General features: G+C 37.1%; 2 protein-coding genes across 7 annotated transcripts in view; one reads left to right on the top strand and one right to left on the bottom strand.

Annotated features, from left to right (window-relative positions):
• Nucleotides 1-6,766, top strand: LOC139813058 (uncharacterized). Its single transcript, XM_071778324.1, has 3 exons — nt 1-710; nt 3,311-3,486; nt 3,893-6,766. Exons 1-3 carry the CDS (start codon nt 594-596, stop codon nt 4,023-4,025), a joined length of 426 nt encoding a protein of 141 aa, XP_071634425.1. The 5' UTR covers nt 1-593; the 3' UTR covers nt 4,026-6,766.
• Nucleotides 6,670-21,469, bottom strand: part of Sin3a (SIN3 transcription regulator family member A) — a 21,746-nt gene continuing 6,946 nt past the window's right edge. For 3 of the 6 annotated variants that reach the window (XM_071778302.1, XM_071778303.1, XM_071778301.1), the window contains exons 11-18: nt 21,152-21,398; nt 20,670-21,035; nt 20,378-20,547; nt 20,094-20,288; nt 19,259-19,537; nt 9,808-9,965; nt 9,520-9,655; nt 6,670-9,163 (exon numbers count right to left, since the gene is read on the bottom strand). In XM_071778302.1, coding sequence (XP_071634403.1) covers nt 8,912-9,163; nt 9,520-9,655; nt 9,808-9,965; nt 19,259-19,537; nt 20,094-20,288; nt 20,378-20,547; nt 20,670-21,035; nt 21,152-21,398 — 1,803 coding nt within the window. In that variant the 3' untranslated portion in view covers nt 6,670-8,911. Of the gene's footprint in view, nt 9,164-9,519; nt 9,656-9,807; nt 9,966-14,516; nt 14,805-19,258; nt 19,538-20,093; nt 20,289-20,377; nt 20,548-20,669; nt 21,036-21,151; nt 21,399-21,469 lie in introns of those variants that run through there. The other 3 variants (XM_071778304.1, XM_071778306.1, XM_071778305.1) reach the window with 3 other exon arrangements.

The raw sequence follows: 21,469 nt of genomic DNA on the forward strand, positions 1-21,469 counted from the left end.
AAGCGTTTTCATTCTCATACGAGAAGACAGTCTATGTGTAAGGTCCCGAGGACGGTCCACGTACGCGTGTAACTCGGTCACTGAAAGAGAGCGTGCACGCGTGTCGACGATTCTCGCCCCGGTACATCTCGAGTGGAAAAGGAGCATCCCCCGACCTTTTGTTTCACATTCGACGATTTTCGAGTCGCTCCCTCACGTCGCGGCGTCCGTCACGTTAACGTTCCCGCGAACATCCCGCGAACTTTGTCAGTGTCTCTCGGAGAAAACAGTCCGTTTCGCGCCGGCCCACGTCGCCCCACGCCGCCCGACGCCACTCGTAGTGTCTGCACGTGCACGCTAACGCTGCAATATTTGCTAACGTGCAATCGCAACGCCGAGGCAACGTGCACGAGAAATAAGAAACGAGGAACGAGAATCGAGGATCGAAGATCGAGGATCAAGGATCGAGGAGATTGACGACTCGTCGCGACGCGCCACAACAAAGGCAAACCGCGTCCACGAAAAAAAAATACGTGCAATCCCGCAGGCGTTACAAGCTCGGGAAGCAAGTTTTGGATCATCCCACCGAGTCTCGTGTTTACGTACAAAGGGAAATGTCGAGTCCGCGCGCGAAAGCCAGCTACCACAATGTGAGAATAATCGTCATCGTCACCCTCGCCGTTACATTGTGCTACCCGGCTGTCGTCAATACGGCAGCGGTCCGTTCCGAGGTAAGATTTCGACCACGAGTGCATTAGTCGAAAATGTAAGGCTAAACATGTAACAGCAGGAAAAGGACCAATGAAAAGCCTGGTGAATGGTGAATTCAGTTTATTGTCCAAAAATGTGGAAGAAAGAGAGTTGAAATTGAAGAGGAGAGGAGAGAGAGAGGGGGGAAAGAAAGCTTTTGAGCAAAGAGATGGTCCGCGTGCAGCCGTCGAAAGTCGAAACGGAAGTCGTCTCATGGTCACGGTTCGCGCGTTTTTTATGAGACAGACGGAACTGTATCGAGTAGAGTAATTTAGCTGTCTTTAATCGAAATTAAGTGACGAGAATTTCAATGCGTTACGAGATCGATTGGATGGCGACGCGGTGGTCTTAATCTCCTCGACTCCCGAGCTACCCCGCGCTTCGCTTAGAAAATCAATCTTCAATCGCGTGGAATCGATTTCTTCTACAGTAACGTGTGTCATATAGTTATATATGCATGATAAAGAGAGTAGAGTGCCAATCCTTACAATTAGTAAGCGTGCGACGCGACGCGACATGTTAATAAGTATGTATATGTATATATATATGTATGAGAATCTCCTGTCGTTTATCGAGGCGGGTACCCTCGGGGCACGCTTACGTGCTGGCGCGATGGCGGCTCGAGTAGTTTCATTCATAAATCGCGTCTATCGAGTCGCGGCCTTAAGATTCAAGACTCGAGCGTGGTCGTCTCTTTTCGCCATGCGAGAACCGCTCGTCGCTCGCTATTCGATAAAGGGCGAGTCCTTAATTGAATCGAATCGCATAGGCTGTGGCTCTTCTAGAGATCGCTCTAGAGTCTAGACTGTCTTAGAGTCTGAATTGTAAATCGTAAATCCCACAGCAACTGCGAGTGAGTGCCGTCGTGAGATAGAATCTCTGAAAAGATGCAAAGTCTATAAATTTAGTTGTAGGAGACTATATAGAGCGCGTAGTAAAAAAAACTCGGTTTCACGTAAAAGAACTCGGTGTTGATCGGCGTTGGTCGCTCGTCAAATTACAATCGCTATGTCATTCGCAGTTGCGTGATTGACGCAACGCGACACGATGCGGCACGACGCTCTTTCTCCTTTCGAGGAAATGCAAAGTGTATCGATGTATGTACGATCGAACATTTTATAAATTTTCGTTTCGAGACACGTAACGCGATCAATAATTTGTACACATCTCATAACGGACATAACAATACATCTCTGTATAAAAATCTGCCCGACGTTGTATTTCCTAGCCCGGATCGAAGTAACGAAGTGATGACGGAAGATTTTCGGAGAAGGCGATGCGCGACGAAGCGCGGGGCAGTATCACGCGAAGCAGTATCGCGCTTGACACGAGAGGCTATCGAGTCCGCGGATTTGTAGATCGCAGTATTGGCGAGACTCTTCATCCTTCATTCAAGGAATGGCGTTTGTGCATTCGCTCACTTACCGATACCGTCTTGAGCGGTCAACGTTACTGGAAAGATGAAATGGCAACGCGCGCGCGTGCACTACTATACATCTTTCCCTCCCTTCTTCTGATTAGACGATTTTAATCCAAAATTTATCAAAGTCGTCGAGAAGTCGAGGTCGAGGCTTTTTATATTTTACCATAATTGCACGTGCTCTTGAAATTAATTAATTACCTTGTTAATGTATAAATTTATGTAGACTACAATTACAAATGTATGCACGCACGCACTATAGCATACGCCTATAGCATATGCTAATAGCGACTGATAACGCTTGAGCTAAGAATGTTACTGACAATGAGTAAAAAAAAAATGAAAGATTATTTTTCACTTTGTGAGCTTGTTTTCATATGCGGCGGTGATTGCGCGCGTGCGTAAGTAAGGACTTACAAAGTAACGAGACTTTGAGACGTTTACTCTGGAAGAGAAGATACGAGAAAAATACCTTTGAGATAAATTCGAACCCTATTGTTAAAAATTGTTGGAAGAGCATTAAAGTAGCGACGTTGCATCAGTGCATAACTTTTTCTCCCAGATTTCTAGTCAGTTTCGTAGGAGTGAAAGAAAAAGAAAGTTCTTAATAATTCTGAGAACAGATCTATACGACCTACAATTTATACGATTGCACAATTGTGCTTCGAGTAAAAGTAACGATGGTGTATTCGATTGCGAGGGACCTCAAGCAAAGGGGGCCCACGATAATCGAATCGTCAATTAGGTAAAGTGTTGAATAAATTGTTAAGCTATACAGTCGCGATAGGAAACACACGATACGATATCGTACGTGTTTCGTATAAATAATAAATATGTAAGTATACAAGACGGACGTGATATCGGAGATAACTACGAGAGAGACGGAGATTATAGTTAGTTGAGATGCTATAGCAACTTTTGAATGATTTATTTGTTTGTATGATTTATTCACATAAGAGATAAGCGCGGTATATTTCGATCGAGTGCGTCAGCCTTTAATTAAGTTAAATCAACGCTCTCTCCCTCTCCCTCTCTCTTTTTTTTTCTTTCCTCCCAGTATCCCTCCTGCCGTTGTCGCTATCGCTATTCCCGGCAGCACAAGTTTGAAATTATGTATATAATGCGAATGAGAGACAAAAGTTTGGTTTTATTTAATTGCAGAAGCTACTACAGGGGGTCTTGCTACGAGACTCTAGGGACGTAAAGATGCCACCATCTTCGCAAGAGAGCGACGAGGAAGACGCGGCGAAACGATATTGCAGTAATCACAACACGCCTTGTGGATGGGCGGTCTACGATTCATACACGCGTGACATCATGTATTACATGAAAAACACGTGAGTCAACTACAACTACTACTATATTACCATTAATTAGTGTCGAAGGCTCTATCATTCTGCGATAGAGCATAGCTGACAATAAGATGGCTAAATTGGAAAAGAATCATCGTTAATTGCGAATTTATTTTATACGTCCTACGTAAAAGTAAAGAGAGAGCGAGAGATTTTCAAATGAAAATTTTTTCAACGTAAAAAGATGTTGAGATATATATATACATATAACATGCAGCTAGATGTTAGAGCAGCTGGAGCAGGACAGTCCTCTGGCGATCGGGGTGTATGAAAAATATCATGTAGGAAGGTCGCGAAAAACGCGATCAGGTTGAGATTTTCGATACATATTGCACATGTTCGTTCCTAATTACCTATTGTACGTATTTATCTCTTCGTTTGATTTGCGCAGTTGCGAATGCCTGGATGAGAGCTACAAGTGCGTGCGCGAGCGGGACGATCTGTCCGCGAGCGCATACGTGTACCGCTGCCGTCAAAACACGACGGCGGATGACATCCCGATGTCTTCCGACGACAGCATCTGAGACGAGGTCGGCGGTATCGTCTCTCGTCATCGGAACCTACTTACTTGTGTCACGTCAACTCGATTACCGCCTCATCGTCGTCCGTCTTCGCGATCCTTGGCGTCATGGACCAGAGCTAGCTCTTCGACCCTTCGCTGACACATCCTTATTATATACCGTACGTCTCGAAGGTGATTTTTCTCCTTGACCATCTCCATCCACATCCCGCTTCGCCGGCTTCGCTACAACGAGGATCGCGTGACGAGCATAGACATTTCGTCTTTGTCGGGGTTGGATCAACAATTTTACAACCGGGAACAAACTTCTCACGCGATATATGAAAGGGATGTTACGCCTTAAGGTGCCTTTTCACGTTAACGCTCGACGCTCATTTTCAGCAAGTAAAAATCTTCAGAAATAATATCTTTTATTTATATATGTATCCATAAAATATTATTATTTGAAGATATTACTTGAAAATAATTACTATTTTACGTATTTCGAAGTCTATGTTTGATTATACTGGGACGATTAACGACGATTCAGCAACGACGCTGAATATTAAACAAATTCAACTTCATTTCTTTGACGCTAACGTCAAAGCACCATGTTCACCTTATTGACGCTCATTTTCAGCGTCTCATGAATTGGCACCTTTAGTTTGTTATACAATTTTTCCGATTTTTTATTAAGCTCTCTCGGTCGACTTGACCGTGTCGCTTGTCACGTTCCTAAGCCTTATTTCACACGTATCCGGAATCCGGACATCCGACGCCGGGTATCCGACCGATTCTTTTCTTTAAACTATCCGGCTATCGGACAAGCGTGCGAATGCTCCTATATTAATCCACACACTTTGCGAACGGATATCCGACACCGGACGGCACGTGTGAAACGGGGCTTATACGTTCCTATGGTAGTTTTCTAACAAATGCCAAAAGATTGCCAAGCGGCGCGGCGCGATCAAGAGTCTCTCAACTAATCGCGTATCTCCATCGAGTCATATATACTTTTCATCCTCAATTGTACCTTTTCTATCTTTATTTGCACTACTTTGCGACGTACTTCTTAATCTTGATGCTCATCCATCGAATCCAATTTGTCCTCAAGGACCGATTTGCTTACGCGTGTAAGCAATGTGAGCACACCGCGTCAACTACTCTGCACCTTTGAAATTTCTTGTCTGCAATGCCTTTGGTTGGCTCGTAACACGTAACACGCCTTGTAAAGTGGCTTAAAATATTATTACATCTAGCGCGAAACATTATTTATATATGGCTACTCGTCTCGATCGTCAGTCAACATGTATGATTTTCGATGTAATCAGTAATCCTCGTTTACTCGATTTAAAATAAAGCGTATAATCAAATGTGTAAGATCAATTTAATACATTTGTTTTTAATGCATTGGGCAATAATGGACATTATATAATACGGATAAATACGGACCTTTGACAATACCGGCGAGAGCACTTTTCCTTATATTTTCTTACCTTTCTTTGTACTTAACGAAGTATCCAAAAAATAATTCCTGTCTTTCATTTTCATGTAATAATGATGATGATGATGGTGATGATGATGTTGATGATGATGATAACGATAACGATAATAATAATAATAATAATCATAATAATAATAATGGGTTATTTATAATGCGCGCGGCGCGGAATAGAGAGAAATTATTATATACGGTCGCTTTTATCCGCTGCTTGACAATCGTACGAGTGTCGATATAAATGCAAGTATGATTACAAGTTACTTTATCCGTGACCTTTTGCTTTGATCGCAAAGCAAAAGGTCGTCGAGCTACAAAACCGCGAACAAAGCAGATCGTGCCGAATGTAAGCATCGCATCGTAATCCTTCAATCGAGCACAGTATAGGAACGAAAATGAAAGCGAATTAAATCCCAACTGGATATGCGCGCAGCGAGAATTTTACGCGTAAAATGATGTTGACCTTAATTTCTATAGTTGATCCGGATTCGGAAGTAATTCTCTTGAATTCTCTGTATTATATCGACACACGCATTTTTCAAGTTCAATGCGAAATCAAAGAATGTCGCGAAGCAAATTTCTCCTAGTATCGGTACGACGGTACGTTTAGGTCTCGATCTCGACACGCAACTGAGATATACCACATTTTTAATCCGACTGGAACTTTAACACAAGTACCAACGTGAAACGTCCCAAGAAGACGCATACGTCTAACATAAGAAATAGTCTAAGTATTTCAGTTTGTTGTATTTGTACGCAGTATTTTTCACTTATTATATAACATACAAAAAATGAAACGTAAGTTATCTATTAAATATTGATATAAATCAACAATATATTGTTGTATAATTATATCGTCTAATTTTATCACTTTTAATACAATAAAACACTTGCGAGTTTCTTATGACTTTTCATTTCGTGTTATATGTTCTAACTGTCTTCGATATTATATTGCGTGTTCTTGCAAAGGTAAATCGGTTCCCCATATACCTACTCGAACCGATGTACTTTGAAAAGTGTTATTATAAGCATAGAATAGGAAGAACGAGCCAAGTTATATAGATATTGTATAATACATAGAATAAAGGAAGAGCGAGCCAAAGTTACACACACGCACATGCATACAACTTGGAGCTACGGAAAAAAATTGTCGATTGAAGAAGACAATAGCTTTTCAATATTTATTTATATAGTTTATTAATAATTTGTATAGTAATAATTTGTGTGCAAAATATATCAACATTAAATTATTATTTCGAGTAGTAAAATTGCCTGTACATTTATTTTTCATACACATACTTAAAAAAATTAGCATTTTTTTCATAAAATACAGTAATATATAGTCAGAAGTGACCAGACATCGGGAAGACCATTATACTTTTCGTCTCATTCTCGCTCCCCCCCTCTTTCTCTCTTTCATTTGGTGTTGAAAAATTGACCGGATAGAGAAATAATGTAGAAAGAAAAAATAAACGGCGATAGGTTTGGTTTAAAATAGTTTTAGTTGACAATTTACTCGGAACATGGGATTCTAATGTCTACATTTTAATTTAAAGCAAATAAAATTATTGAAATTGATCATCTTCGAATAAATTGTCAATTTGTTAATTTCAACTCAACATTTCACCATTTATTTTATCCACTTTCCTGTTTCTCCCTTTTCAAACATTTTCTGTCTTTATTTCCTCCTTTCCCCTTATTTGCCCACCCATCTCTCTCTTTTCTTTTTCTCTCTATTGACTTGCTTATGAGGAAATGCTTCAATAAATATACAACCACAGTATCAGATTACCAAAATTACGGTATGTATAATACATATTACGACTATACATTATATTATGTTATAATTAAATATTTATCTTATATTCGTTTTTGGCTATCTTATCCTCCAAGCTTTCTATCGACAGCATAACATATAGTAGTTACCGTGCAGTGTTCTGAGAGTTGACAAAAACATGATAAACAAACGAGACAGATATTGCATTCGTTATTATCATTATTAATCGTTTATCGCAGGATTTATCGTACAACGGGCGTGATCATTCCGTTTCTAAATATAAACTTTTCTCGAATCTTGTTTTAGTTTAGGAAGAAAAAACTACGTGGCGATTACGAGCACACAAGTTCATTAATGTTTACCTTTTTACAGTAACGCACCATTTCATTGACAATTGTTACATCTCACAGCTATTTGCAGATCTTACACAAGATTTAAGAATACACTGTAAAATATACAATATATGCTACTGAGAAATCGCGCTTTTTTTACATTGATATTATACGCTACAAAATAGACATAACAATCAGACATGTCATACGATCGTACATGGTGTGTGTGTGTGTGTGTTTGTGTATGCATGCGTTCGTGCGTGTGTGCGCGCGGATGTGGATCAATGACTTTTGTTAATTTCCCATGCCGCATTAAATTCCAACACGCTCGGCTCTACCGTCCAGGAACATTACCGTGTCATCTTTTTACATCTTTAATCGTTCCACGTTATAGAGCCTGGAAGGCAGATAGAGTGCAAATTCTTAAGTTTTCTTTCTTTATACATGTATATATGTATGCACATATGTGTGTGCGTGTGTGTGTGTATATCTAATTACAAATATTTATATAGATATAGATGCAAACGTGTATACGTATCTCATCAAAGACACAAGGTCGGAAATGTCAACTAAAATTATTTTTTATTCTCTTGTAAATAATTTGTCACACAGTTGACATTCTTGATTAGGTCTCGAATGAAACGAGTATCTGTATCTAAAGTATATGTACATATAAATACTCGCTAAGATATCGAAAGTAACACCGCAAGATGCGAGCCATATTCAAATATACAGATGCAAAATGTATTAAATTTCGGTCGCGTAATACATTAGTATTGATATTGTAAAATAAACGCGACATATCGATTGAATGTTACAATTTAATGAGAATGTAGAACGCGATAAGAACAGTGGGACATGTTGACAAAAATGAATTGACAGTACGGTAAATTTAGTGGAATATGAAATCACTCGTAATTATTATACGCTATTATACATCGTTGTGTGTACTAGTACAGCCCGCGTACCTCTATACAGCCAAGAATAAAATTCTGTGCGAAAATATATAATACGATATGGTATATAACACATGTGGACGGCCATTAACCATTTATTTTCTTCCATGTTCTTGGAATCGAATTTGACTCGGTTCAAATCGTTCTCGAATATCAAAGACCAAGTAATAAAAACAATATTCATTACTTTGTGTTCTAAACTAAACTCATATTTCAACAAGTTCTGCTTCGAGTCTCAACCGAGTCTGAACTGGCAAGGAAAAACTTTCGCTGATACAAGAGTAATTGTAGCGAGCGTAGCGATATTGGGACATTTTAAATGACGGCAAGAAATTCCATCGAATCGGATTAGACGCACGTCTCTGTCAATAGATCAGATTGCAGACGTTCTACTCGGAAACGATTGTATTGCCGATAGGGGGAACGTGTCAGATCGTTGTCCGTTATCACTCGTGTCCTGTGGGGAATCAAGTTCTCATATCGTCCCATTAACCAGTCTTGGCACAATCGATGTTGAATATCTGTGCCGTTCTTAGCCAACCACGATGCATGCCAATTATGAAACTTGGAATCCTTACGCTTCGTTACGGCCGGATGACACTGCAAAATCAAAATATATATTCCACATCTTTCTTCTTTTTCTTTTACTTTTACTTTTACTAAAATCGAGCCATATTAAGATATAGTAAGGCGTGGGAAAAATATCATATCAGAAGGGGTGGGGAGGGGGAGGAAGGGAGAGAGAGGGAGAGAGAGAGAGAAGGAGAGAGAGAGAGAGGGGGAGAGAGAGAGAGAGAGAGAGAGAGAGAGAGAGAGAGAGAGAGAGAGAGAGAGAGAGAGAGAGAGAGAGAGAGAGAGAGAGAGAGAGAGAGAGAGACCATTTATATACAAGCGGTATGAACATATGTTTGTGAAGATGCGCAGAAGCATTCAGATAATTGTAAAAATTGACGTACCCGTCTAGCACGATTCATGGAGTTTTGTTTGTAAAGAAATCTGTCCTTGTGGACAATGAAGAGCATAGTATAACTGTTGGGATTAAATCTACATTGTGTTTCGTCGGAATTGATCATGTCTGGAGTGTCACTTGACCTGCAACAAATTTACAACATTGTTACTCGAAATTGGCAAATTTATGTGCAGACGCATATGTATGTACACACACACACACACACACACACGCGCGCGCGCGCGCACGCACACAAATACATGCGAGCGTCGGATGGATATATATATATACTTACTCTGCGACTTTATCCGAATGATTAGCGTTAAGCGAAGATGTTTTCCCTTTCATCAACCTCGCGGCATGCTTTCGATAAGATCTAACATTGCGATAGAGAAAAATGGGTTTACGTCCTGCTGAGGCTCTGCCTGAAGAACCCCAAGTATTTCCGTCAATCTACAACAATTGCGAAATACCATTATTTCTATAAGTTAGTATTTTAAGCGCTACAGGCAATTGAATATAAATGTATATAGAGTAAAATGCGAACTTAAGGACGCTATTTTGAAATGAGTTGTAGAGAACCGTAATAAAGTTAAAATCCCATATCCACCACACGCGCAATAATCTACAGTCCGCGAATAAACTGATGCTACTATTAGTCCATACGCCAGGTCGATTGAGCATTTTTATCGAGGTTGATGGCTTAAGTTAATGTTTTTTTTTAGGTTTTTTGGGTCGTAGAACAAGAATCTGTAAATAGTTTTTTCGTAAGTCGATGCAATAAAAAATTATTAACAATTTATTTGCTTAAATTGCCCTAGCGATCAAACTATACATCCTATAAAAAAATAAACTGGAGAAAATTTGTTCCTCTTTTCACGACGAACAAAATAGCGTTTGAATTTTTGTTCGTCGTGAAAAGAGGAACAAATTTTCTCCAGTTCATTTTTTTATAGGATGTATAGTTTGATCGCTAGGGCAATTTAAGCAAATAAATTGTTAATAACTTTTTATTGCATCGACTTACAAAAAAACTATTTACAGATTCTTGTTCTACGACCTAAAAAACATAAAAAAACATTAACTTAAGCCATCAACCTCGATAAAAATGCTCAATCGACCTGGCGTATGGACTAAATCGATGAATGCGTGAAAACTTATATAACTTATAACGATAACAAGACGGAAAAACTTTGTGTGTCTATGTGCATGTGCATGTGCGTGCACCGAAAAATGTCGCCTTCCCCACGTTTCGATACATTTTACTTACATCAGTCAGAATCAAAGGAGCGAATAAGGCGGCAAATATTTCTTAAAAACATCAAGTTCAAGATTCAATAAGAATAAATCTTTAAAAGCTCTAAATTAAAAGTAGATTTAGCGTGAAACGCAAGGAATGCGAATATAGCGTTTAATCAATAAGTAAATCAATAAATTATGCTATAATTTTTTAGAGTTTTCTACCGTTACGGCTATATGTATGTACATACATACACGTGAGAGCTAGATTAGTAAAGCTAAAAGGCATGTCGAATGACACGCTCGGCCTAATTATTCAACAACGTCAATTCCAAAATATGGCTACACGAAAAGAAAAGAAAAAGTAAGAGAAATAAATATTAGGTTGGCCAACTTATTGGCCAACCTAATATCATACATGTGTAATCTGAAGAATTTTTATTACTGTTTCGTTATATTTCCGTATTTCTATACGGCGAGGTATCACTTGCATCTTGTATCACTTTATAGAAAATCAAAGAGACTCTATAGTTTTTAAATATTAATTCTATCATGTAACATAAAAATTTTCGTTAATTCATTGAATAAATCATGATCAGTGACGATCTGACAACTTTATCCTTTAGTTTATTTATTAGTGATGTATTTTTATAAACAAAGTAATTATATACATTATAATATATGCTTATGTCGTTATCCACAAGTGAGTGAATAAGCGACGAGTGTTGGAGAAAGGCAGGGTCGGGAGGGGCAGGGGGGGAAGGTGAAAGAGGGAGAGGAGAAAGATAAAGAGTAACGAGAGGGGAAAAAGAGATGGACACGTGTAGGTAAAATATATAAAATTTATAGAAAACGTTTCCAAACTAGCAGCCCTAATTGGTAGCTTTATAAATTAAAAACGAAACAAGTTCGGCGACTTATGTGGCGACTTTGTCGAAATGGCAAAATATAAAAGAACCAACATAATTCTCACAGAAAAATTTCGTATCTTTCGTTAGTCGTGATATTACTGGAACTGTGTGAATATGGTAGAAAAGAGATATATATATATATATTACTCCCAACAATAATCGGCACATATTATACGACGTAATATACGATCTCGAGAAAAGAGAAAATAGAAGCCAAGAAATAGGCCAAGTAAACTATTAGCTTAATTTATAATGAGACGAGAAAAATTAAAAGACAAAATCTCGGTAAAGAGATTACTTGGGAATTTTCCAACTATTGCATTTTTACATGTTTTAGAGATAAAAGTTTATACCAGACGGGTGAAGTTGGTATAAAGAACGAAATATTTTTAAGAAATAAGAAATTTTAGTGGTATAAAAAAATGATGTCAGACGATAATATTTAAAATCGTACGTGTATTTCAATATCTCTCTTCTATACAATGTTACTATCTATTCTTTTATGTACACACAATACAAGTAGCCGCAACGTTTCCGTCCTTGTCGTTTATCCGTTCACATCATAGGCCAACGTTTAGTTTAATCGGAGAGAAATGGGTATCGAGATAATAAATATATTAATATATTGATCGCGTGTTGCATGTCACGGGGACTAGTCAAGTGCGCGCGCACTAATTGTAAGCGGGCTGCGGGTGCACGAATATATCAGGCAACTAAGGCAACGTAACGACCGTAGGCGTAGCGAGTAGCGACTAACGAATGTGGGGTATGGGGTGTGGGATGTGGGGTGTAGGTGAGAGAGAATTGCTGCGCATACGCCATTGAGGCAAGTGGTGTACATCGGCGCAGCAGCAGCAGCCGCCCAGCAGCCTAGGTTGCTGGTAGCGATTGTCGCAAAGAACAGCACAGTACCGCGGTACCGCCGCGAGTCGCCTTTCGCCGCTCTCCGTTCTCCGTTATTCTCACGTTAGGCTCGGGCGATCGCCATTTTGTACGGCGAGCGGTTTATTCGCGCGGATGAGAGATGCTTTTTGCAATCAGTACCGACAATGAAAATTGGTGTGTTCTTTTTATAGTTTGTACATAGAATTAACGGAATGCGTTATCAATCGATGAACGCTGTGAAATAAAATGAGAAAAAACCAGATAAAACGTATGCGACATGTGGATGGGGGAGGAGGGAGAGAGAGGGAGGAAGGGAGGAGAGGAAGAGGTGGTAACTTGGGCTGCGTTCCGATATTCACTGCAAACTGCAAGTACTGAAAATCTATACAGTTCACGTAACGTATACTATACGATTTTCAGCACTGGCAGCGAATATCGGAACGCAGCCTTGGTAAGCTTCACGATCGTTCACAATCGTTCAGATTCATCACGGTGCGTTCGCATCGTCCCTTTTTTTTTCTTCGTATGTAAGTACATACGTACGACATTGCCCGTCAAGCTTATTATCGCCGAAAATTGAAAATCAAAAGACAGCTGCGAATTTCACTCGTTTGCTTCCTAGTCGAATCGATTGGTACGAATCTTTGAGACAAGTAGATATATGTAAAGCACATCGGGGATAATTGGTATCTCGGAGTAACGCGCTCGAAGACTTTCTCGAGAAAGCGATCGTTGCTTTTCACCGATATGACAGTGCGACGAGAATGAGTGTAAAGGACAGAAAACGATGCGAGAATATTCCAAGTAAGAGTTTTATCGGACGGAGCGACGGAGGAGAGCCGCTATAGAGAATTTCGTTATTATACGTGTTAGCATGCGGATGTCGCAGCTTGCACGAATCTTTTTGTTCAATCCCATTATCCCGTACATTATTATCTCACGCGGCAGATTTATCATATTGCACTGCGACAACACAAGTGTATTTCTGTAACATTGTTCGTAACATTGATAAAAACATCAGACGACAGTCGATACTGATAAATTGTACAATGTGTATTTCACCTTAATTCGTTAATTGCTCTTTTGTATGTTCTACAAATAAAAAATATTTCCCATCGAAATACGACTGTTTGATATTTTATCTTTATATGAGTATGAGAGTTTACGCTAAATCTAAAATGATTGAATGGCTCATGATTTGAAATTTTGAACGATAAATTTTGATTAATCAATAATATTTGTAAGCAGATGGATATCATTTAAAGAGATTGGATACGATGTGTGTGCCTGTGTGCGTGTGCGTGTGTGCGCGCGCGCGCACGAGAGAGAGAGAGAGAGAGAGAGAGAGAATAGACTGTGATCATGTGCATACGCGTGCGCGCGCATGCGCAAAAGCACGAGTTTTCAATCCACTTTAGGAAATAAAGATACGGCTCAATAATCATGTTTATACACATGTAGAGTATAATAATCTTAATGATAATACACATGCGCGCGCGCACGTCTCTCTCTCCCTCTGTGTGTGTGTGTGTGTGTTAGTGTCAAAATGCACGTAAACTCTTTTCGACTCTGTGATTAAATATGTTAAATTTCAAAATCAATTAATTTATAAAAAGAATATTTGAGATTACTGCCATCGAAACTGTGCGTTGTATGCCTTGTTAGAAAACGTTTCCTTGTAAAATATGTGTAAAGATCATTAAAAAAAAAAAATGTTTAGAGTTCACGCTGCCGCTATTGCCGATATAGCTTCATATCGTACAAAGAAAAAGAGGAATTTTAAGAAAAAAATAATATGGAATAAAAGTAATTAGAAATAAAATTAAATCGAATTAATATAAAATGCGCAAGTTTCTAGAAATTGGTATTAAGAAGCACGAGTGGCTGAAAATTATTCCGAATCCAGGACAAGTCAAAATAAAAATTTAAGAATGTGAAACTTTTGGTAAAATGACAAATACTGCGGGTATTAATACTTCATACTGTCGCGTTTATCAAACATTATTACAGAATTGATGCAAAATTACAACTGACTTTCTATATACAGCACATAATAATACAGTTCGTAGTATCTCTGCTTTACTATATATCACTATATATCATTTTTATATATATATGTACATATATATATATACACGTAGCAAAGTATATTACGTATATACACATGTGTTTGATGAAGGACGCAACAGTTAAGCTAAAAACACGCTCAGCTCCACGCCACAGAGTACAGTCTTGTCATACCTCGTTGACTCGTTAGCTAAAACCAATGCACACTTGATTCATACAAAGGCATAGTGCATCGTACTACAGCTGATCCTGTAACATACTTTGAGGTACTTGAAATGTAGCATGACACGCTGTGCCCTCGTATGGAGCAAATGCGCATGGACTCTTCTACTACACGTCAGCGATGTGGTTACGAGATCAGTTCTCATGTAGAAAACAATTTTAGATTAGCAGGTCAAATAGCCAAACAAGTATACAAGCCATAACAAGTTTCGATGTTTCTCCGACATATCCATATTTTTTGTGTGAGATATATCACATAGGATTTTTATTAGTACATTGCTCGTCATTTCTTCCCATGCAATAATCTAACCGCCCAGCTTTCGCAATTTCTTTAAAAATCAGAACATTTGTTCTCGAAAAGCTAATAAAACGATACTAAACGTGTAACCGCGTCAACTGTTATAATGTTTAACAATGGCGTGGAAATAATGTATTGAGATAATCAAGGAACGGTGTGTGTGTGTGTGTGTGTGTATCCATATCTTCTATCCAAAGGCTTCACTACTACAGTTCTGAATACAATAGCAAGAATTAGTCAAGTATGAAACTTAACCATTAACTATTTTACTATTAGCTATTGAAAGTTGAATAAGTATAAAAATGTATATACAAATTTGTGTTAAATATTTACAGTTCTTCAAAAATGAGAAAAAATCTAATTTTATATCTTTTTACAATAAAACTAATATATATATATATATATATATATATCTTTGTCTAGTATAATACCATATGAAGAAAATAACAAAAATTTTAAAAATTGACTAACGTCAAATGTGTTATTATGTAAATTAGTATTTTACTTGTATGTACGAAAGATTATTCTCACTTATTAAATAGATAGATGCCTTTCTTTCAGATAATATGTACATATCTTATATCTAAATTGTTATATGCCTCAGAGAAAATAAGCTTCTTTGATTTTATATGTACAGTACATAGATAGCTTTGATTTTAAACAGGATGCGTGTATTGAATAAAAATAACGGGAATTTATCGAAAAAAAATTTCCACCGATACGCGTAACAATATGCATCGCTGCTTAATAAAAAGTTATGCACATTCCAAGTAAATCATAATAGAAAACTTATATAAATTATATGTACGAGCATGAAATCTACATTATATTTATTTTGTAATACACTAAAATATTGATTAAGACTAATAAAAATATTTTTGTTAGTTCAATAAATTTGTTTTCGATTTACTTTTTTACGATTTAAATCGTTACACACTTTTGTAATCAGTCTTTTCCGATGAGATACCGTGTTAATTTGAACTCATACTTTTATTAAATAATTCGAAATCTCTTTCCTTATTAAAGAAACGTAACTGTAATGCGAGCCATTACCGTTTTATCTAAAATAATTTTATGATAATTATCCATCGTAATAATTTGAAAGAAATGTGCACTTGAAGAAAATCTTATTTTCCTGTCAAGTTTAATCGCACGAAATATATTATTGACAGAAGAATGACTTTTCACAATAAATTGATATTATTTTTACTAAAATCTTCATTCGTACTTTATATTTAAAATGTAAACTGTTCCATCCCAAGCTATTCTTGATAATAATGATCTAATATGTGTGTTTGTTGTAGTTTTAGTTTTTAACTTTTCACAAAATATAAAAGATAGTTGATATATGTAATACATATGTGTGTGTTTGTGTGGTATACACACACACAAACACACACACGTATATACGCAGAGAAACAAAGATGGAATATCTCATTATCATTTATATATAAAGTACTTAGTAATTTAATATTTAATTAGTTTTAAAGTAATCAATTATATATATACATACATTACAAATATTCTAAATATATATTTCTTATTTCTTAGAAAATATGCAACTAATTAGAGGAAGGTACACATTCAATCCAAAAAAAGGCATCTAAATTGTTCATTTAATTATTAGTTTACATTCATTATGGCACTGTTAGGATGACTTTGTAAAATTCATGCCAGTTCTTTTTTTTCTCTGTTTTATACAATTTTTATCATTATTTTACAACAATTGGTCATCATCATCATCATCATCATGTTACCTCACAACTATATTGGTTCTTTACAACACTCGTCAATAAATGAATACTTAAACATAAAATAATGAGCAGAATCAATCAACTGTACCATATAGTATACACACATGAAATTTCTTATATTCATTCTAACCAGTCGATGTGAAATTTATATTGACATATTTTTACATAAAGTAAAGAAAAGTTTATTTTTTACACGTTTAAAAACTTTTTAGCCAATAAAAAAATCATTTTATAGACTAAGAAGTATTTAAGATGATCTGTAAATATAACAATCGATTAAGAACAAGCCTTAGTGCGCACTCAGTGTGCACTAGTGCAAGCGCCCGAATTCGCTATAAGTAAAATTATGTAGATTCTATCTTTCCTCGGTCACATGTGGAGACGAAGATATAAATTATAAATAAAAATAAAAGCAAAACAAAAAATACCAGGTACCTAAGTCGTCTACAGACGATTCCGAGTCTCGATATCGAACTCGCGAAACTCATGTTCGACCGTTAGACGTTTCTATTAATCTATGAGGCAGGACAATTATACAGATGCACTTTGCTGGATTATTTACGCTTTACGCATATCATTAAGATGCCCGTGTTGGTTGCGTATGTCATTAATGTCGGTCATCTTTCTATACATTCATCTGATGGTGCAACTAATTTTTTTTCCATACATACGCAAAATGGCAAAAAAATGCCAGTTTGCTATCATACTTTTCTGTAATTCAACTTATTATATCTTATACTAATTGGGAATTTATAAGAGACTTATGAAACTTCTTTCAACCGTAATTATCTGTATATGGTATTACAAATTACATGAAATTTTCTGGCGCGTCATTACAGCGCAAATGCAAATGTGTCTAATCTCCTTTCTGCAAATGTAAATGTAAATGTTTTCCTTCAATTCAAATGCTTTAAATTATTTACGATACACAAAGTATTGCAAATATTATTAATACTATTAACATATATTGTTTTTTCTTTTATATATAATTTGTTTTTATTTTAAAAAATTTTATATTATAAACAAAAATAGAGATATAAATTTATTAAAGAAGCAAAAGAGAAAAAATCAAAAGACAGTTTCCTTTTTAATTAAATGTTATGAATATTAAATTATAAACAAGTTTTCTATCTTTAACTTTGCTAGAGTTTTTCTTTATTTTTTGTTTTGCTTTTATTTTTATTTATAATTTATATCTTCGTCTCCACATGTGACCGAGGAAAGATAGAATCTACATAATTTTACTTATAGCGAATTCGGGCGCTTGCACTAGTGCACACTGAGTGCGCACTAAGGCTTGTTCTTAATCGATTGTTATATTTACAGATCATCTTAAATACTTCTTAGTCTATAAAATGATTTTTTTATTGGCTAAAAAGTTTTTAAATGTGTAAAAAATAAACTTTTCTTTACTTTATGTCAAAATATGTCAATATAAATTTCACATCGACTGGTTAGAATGAATATAAGAAATTTCATGTGTGTATACTATATGGTACAGTTGATTGATTCTGCTCATTATTTTTATATTCAACAACGTTTGGCTAACGTCGTGACAATTCAACCATTGGTTTTGGTCAGATTAATCGTCAAGACTTTTTCGCGACCATGAGTTTTGATCTTTTTAAATTGAAGTAATCTTTGATACTTATATATAAGCATCTCATTTAATTAAATTTAAATAATTTAATTTTATGCCTCGGTGGTCGAATTGGTACGACGCCCTACACGGAATGAGAGAGGTTCCAGGTTCGAACCCTAGCTGAGGTAATATTTTTCGCAATAAATTAAATTATTTAAATTTAATGAAATGAGATGCTTATATATAAGTATCAAAGATTATTTCAATTTAAAAAGACCAAAACCCATGGTCGAAAAAGTCTTGACGATTAATCTGACCAAAACCAATGGTCGAATTGTCACGACATTAGCCAAACGTTGTCGAATATAAAAATAATCTTTCTCGTTTATTAATTATTGGCGAAACAAATACATATGATTTTCTGTTAATAAAAACGATTTCATAGAAACTGGTATGTATTTTGTGCGTACACGATGCGTGCGTGCGTGCGTGTGTGTACCGTGTATGTATTTATGCGCGCACGGACGTGTTTCTACTTTAACGAAATTTTTCACGAAGATATCTCACTCCCTTCCCACAAAAGCGTCTAATTTATTTTAGTTGTTCACAAGTAAACTCTACTTTTGGTAGAGGAAAGTTCCATTAAACCTTTGCTCTTTGGGGCACTCATTGTTGTACGCCAAATAAAAACGACGAGGTACAACGTTTTAATCACAGATGTCATTTATGCGAATGAACGTTAAGTTGAATGTTGGCAATGATTATGAAAAGGTATTTGGATCCTATACCTTCTTGCTAATGTCAGTGTTCTTGCGTTTTCTGCCCCTTCCCCCCCTTGCTGCCTGGTCGCTACTCACAGGATGATTGGTCGTCTGCTCATTCTCTGTTAAGGCAGGAGTATCTTTGGGGCTAGTCTGACCAGCTGGTGCAGAAAAACTATCAATGTACGCCGACCATTTTTCAGAGACTGTAACGCCTTCCCTTTCTCTCTCTCTACAGCCGTTATCCACCGGTTCGTCGCCCTCTGTATCTAACAACTCCATTGTCATTTTACAGTCCTTTTTATACTGAAATAAAAAATAAAGCTTCAGAGTTTGCGACTAGAATCTAATCATATACAAGCAAATTCAGTGAAGCACGTTATTATTGACAATTCTAACGAATCATACTCTGTCCAACGAGAGATCATGGTTGATTCTGCGCATAGGCGAGCAAACTGAGGGTAAAGTTCCTAGAGCGTAGCGTACCGTATACGTAAATAGATGTTCTGTGAGCGGAGATCTGCGCGAAACGGACGAGTTTTCGTCCGATCCAACCGTGATCTCTCGTTGGACGGAGTATAGTTTTATTTACAACGTATAATAGTTCACTGCGTTATATAGTCATAATAAACATGGTGCTCTTTAAATGTTTGTCGAACTTTAACGTCTTCACATCTTCTATTTATCTAGTTCGAGTTTTCTCAAGGAGAAAATTCGTAAAGTCTAGGCAAATATTTTTGAAATACCCCGTATATCCCGTATAGAAGAAGATAAAAGTATGCGTCATGTAATTTGTCAATGTCAACAATAATTGCTATTACGGCAATAACTGATAAATCAAATATTTCAAAAAGTTACTCACTATATATATCTTGAAACAGTTTTCATCTGCCATTGCTTTCTCCGCCTTGCGTTGATACGACAGTTCAGCGCTTAATCTCACGTAGGCCGTGGCGCATAACCCACCGGCTCCATTATTTTCTTTAGGCTGACGTTGCTCTCTTTGGAATAAATCCATGCATTGTTGACAAACGTTATCTGAGACTAGGTGCTGCAACTGCCAGAAATATACACATGTAATTTCGCGTGTCCGTTCTTTTTCCTGTGATATCATTCAAAAGGAAATTGAAAGAAACATTTACTCACTTGCCTAACAGCATAATTAACGACCTTATCGAGAGTAAAGGCAATATAGGCATGTATACCGAACATTTCTCGTAATGTGTCTTCGTATGCTGTGCTTTCCATATTTCCGTCGAGGACATTTTTAACCATATCCAGAAAGGCAGGGTAATAATCTTCAATTTCAATTTCACCTATACCCAAATATTACCGACAATGAGTGTGATTTAATACATGACGCGATGCGCGACAGCCAATTGCCTGAATTGCCAAGGCTGTCGCGCTTGGTTTTACAATTGGCAAATATATTACTTACTTTTTGGTTTTAATCTCAAAGCAACCGCTGTACTTTCTTTGCGCTGCTGCTTATACTTGGATTCCTCTTCGGCGAGAGCGACCGCTCTGTCGTACATTTTCGTTAATCTCTCACAAAGTATATGATGTAACCTCAGGAAGAGGTACCAATTGTTACTACCCATGAAAAGTGTGTACGCTTCTTCGGGATCGCTCGAGAGAGCGTGCATGGGTACTTTGACGTCGGGTTCACTTTTGCTGGTGGCGGAAGATGTGTTTGGCGACGTAGGGGCCTTACTCCTATTAGCTTGCAAACCACTTAACGATGAAGTAGTCGTCGCGGATTGAGAATTATTACACGTTGCCACATTCACATCTTCCTTCTCATCTGTAGCGGAACAAGAACAGAGCAAGATATATATATATATATGTATCACAAGATATATTTGACTTTATGATAATAGATAATTAATTTATTAGGAAAAAAAAAAAAAAAAAAATTACCATCTTCGTCCCTTTCGTCATCGCTGAGTTCTTGACGGGGATGGAAAAAAAGATCAGGTATAAAATGTTTCAATAACAGTTTTATCCGTTGTTTGTCTTCTTTATGGACAGCGGTTTGTCGTTTGACGTGATGGATCAAGAGGTTAGCAGCATCGTCTAATACGGACTTGTCTTTGTACGGTAGAACGAGATGTGGACCGCTGGTTCCCTGACCATCGCCATTACCATCGTCACCCTGTTCGTGCCTCTGTATATATAATGCATCGGCATGTAATGCGTGAAATGATTGCGAAACAGGAGGAGGAAAAGGAGAAGAAG

This window comes from Temnothorax longispinosus, chromosome 5 (genome assembly GCF_030848805.1).
Source record: "Temnothorax longispinosus isolate EJ_2023e chromosome 5, Tlon_JGU_v1, whole genome shotgun sequence".
In the NCBI taxonomy this organism is placed as follows: domain Eukaryota; kingdom Metazoa; phylum Arthropoda; class Insecta; order Hymenoptera; family Formicidae; genus Temnothorax; species Temnothorax longispinosus.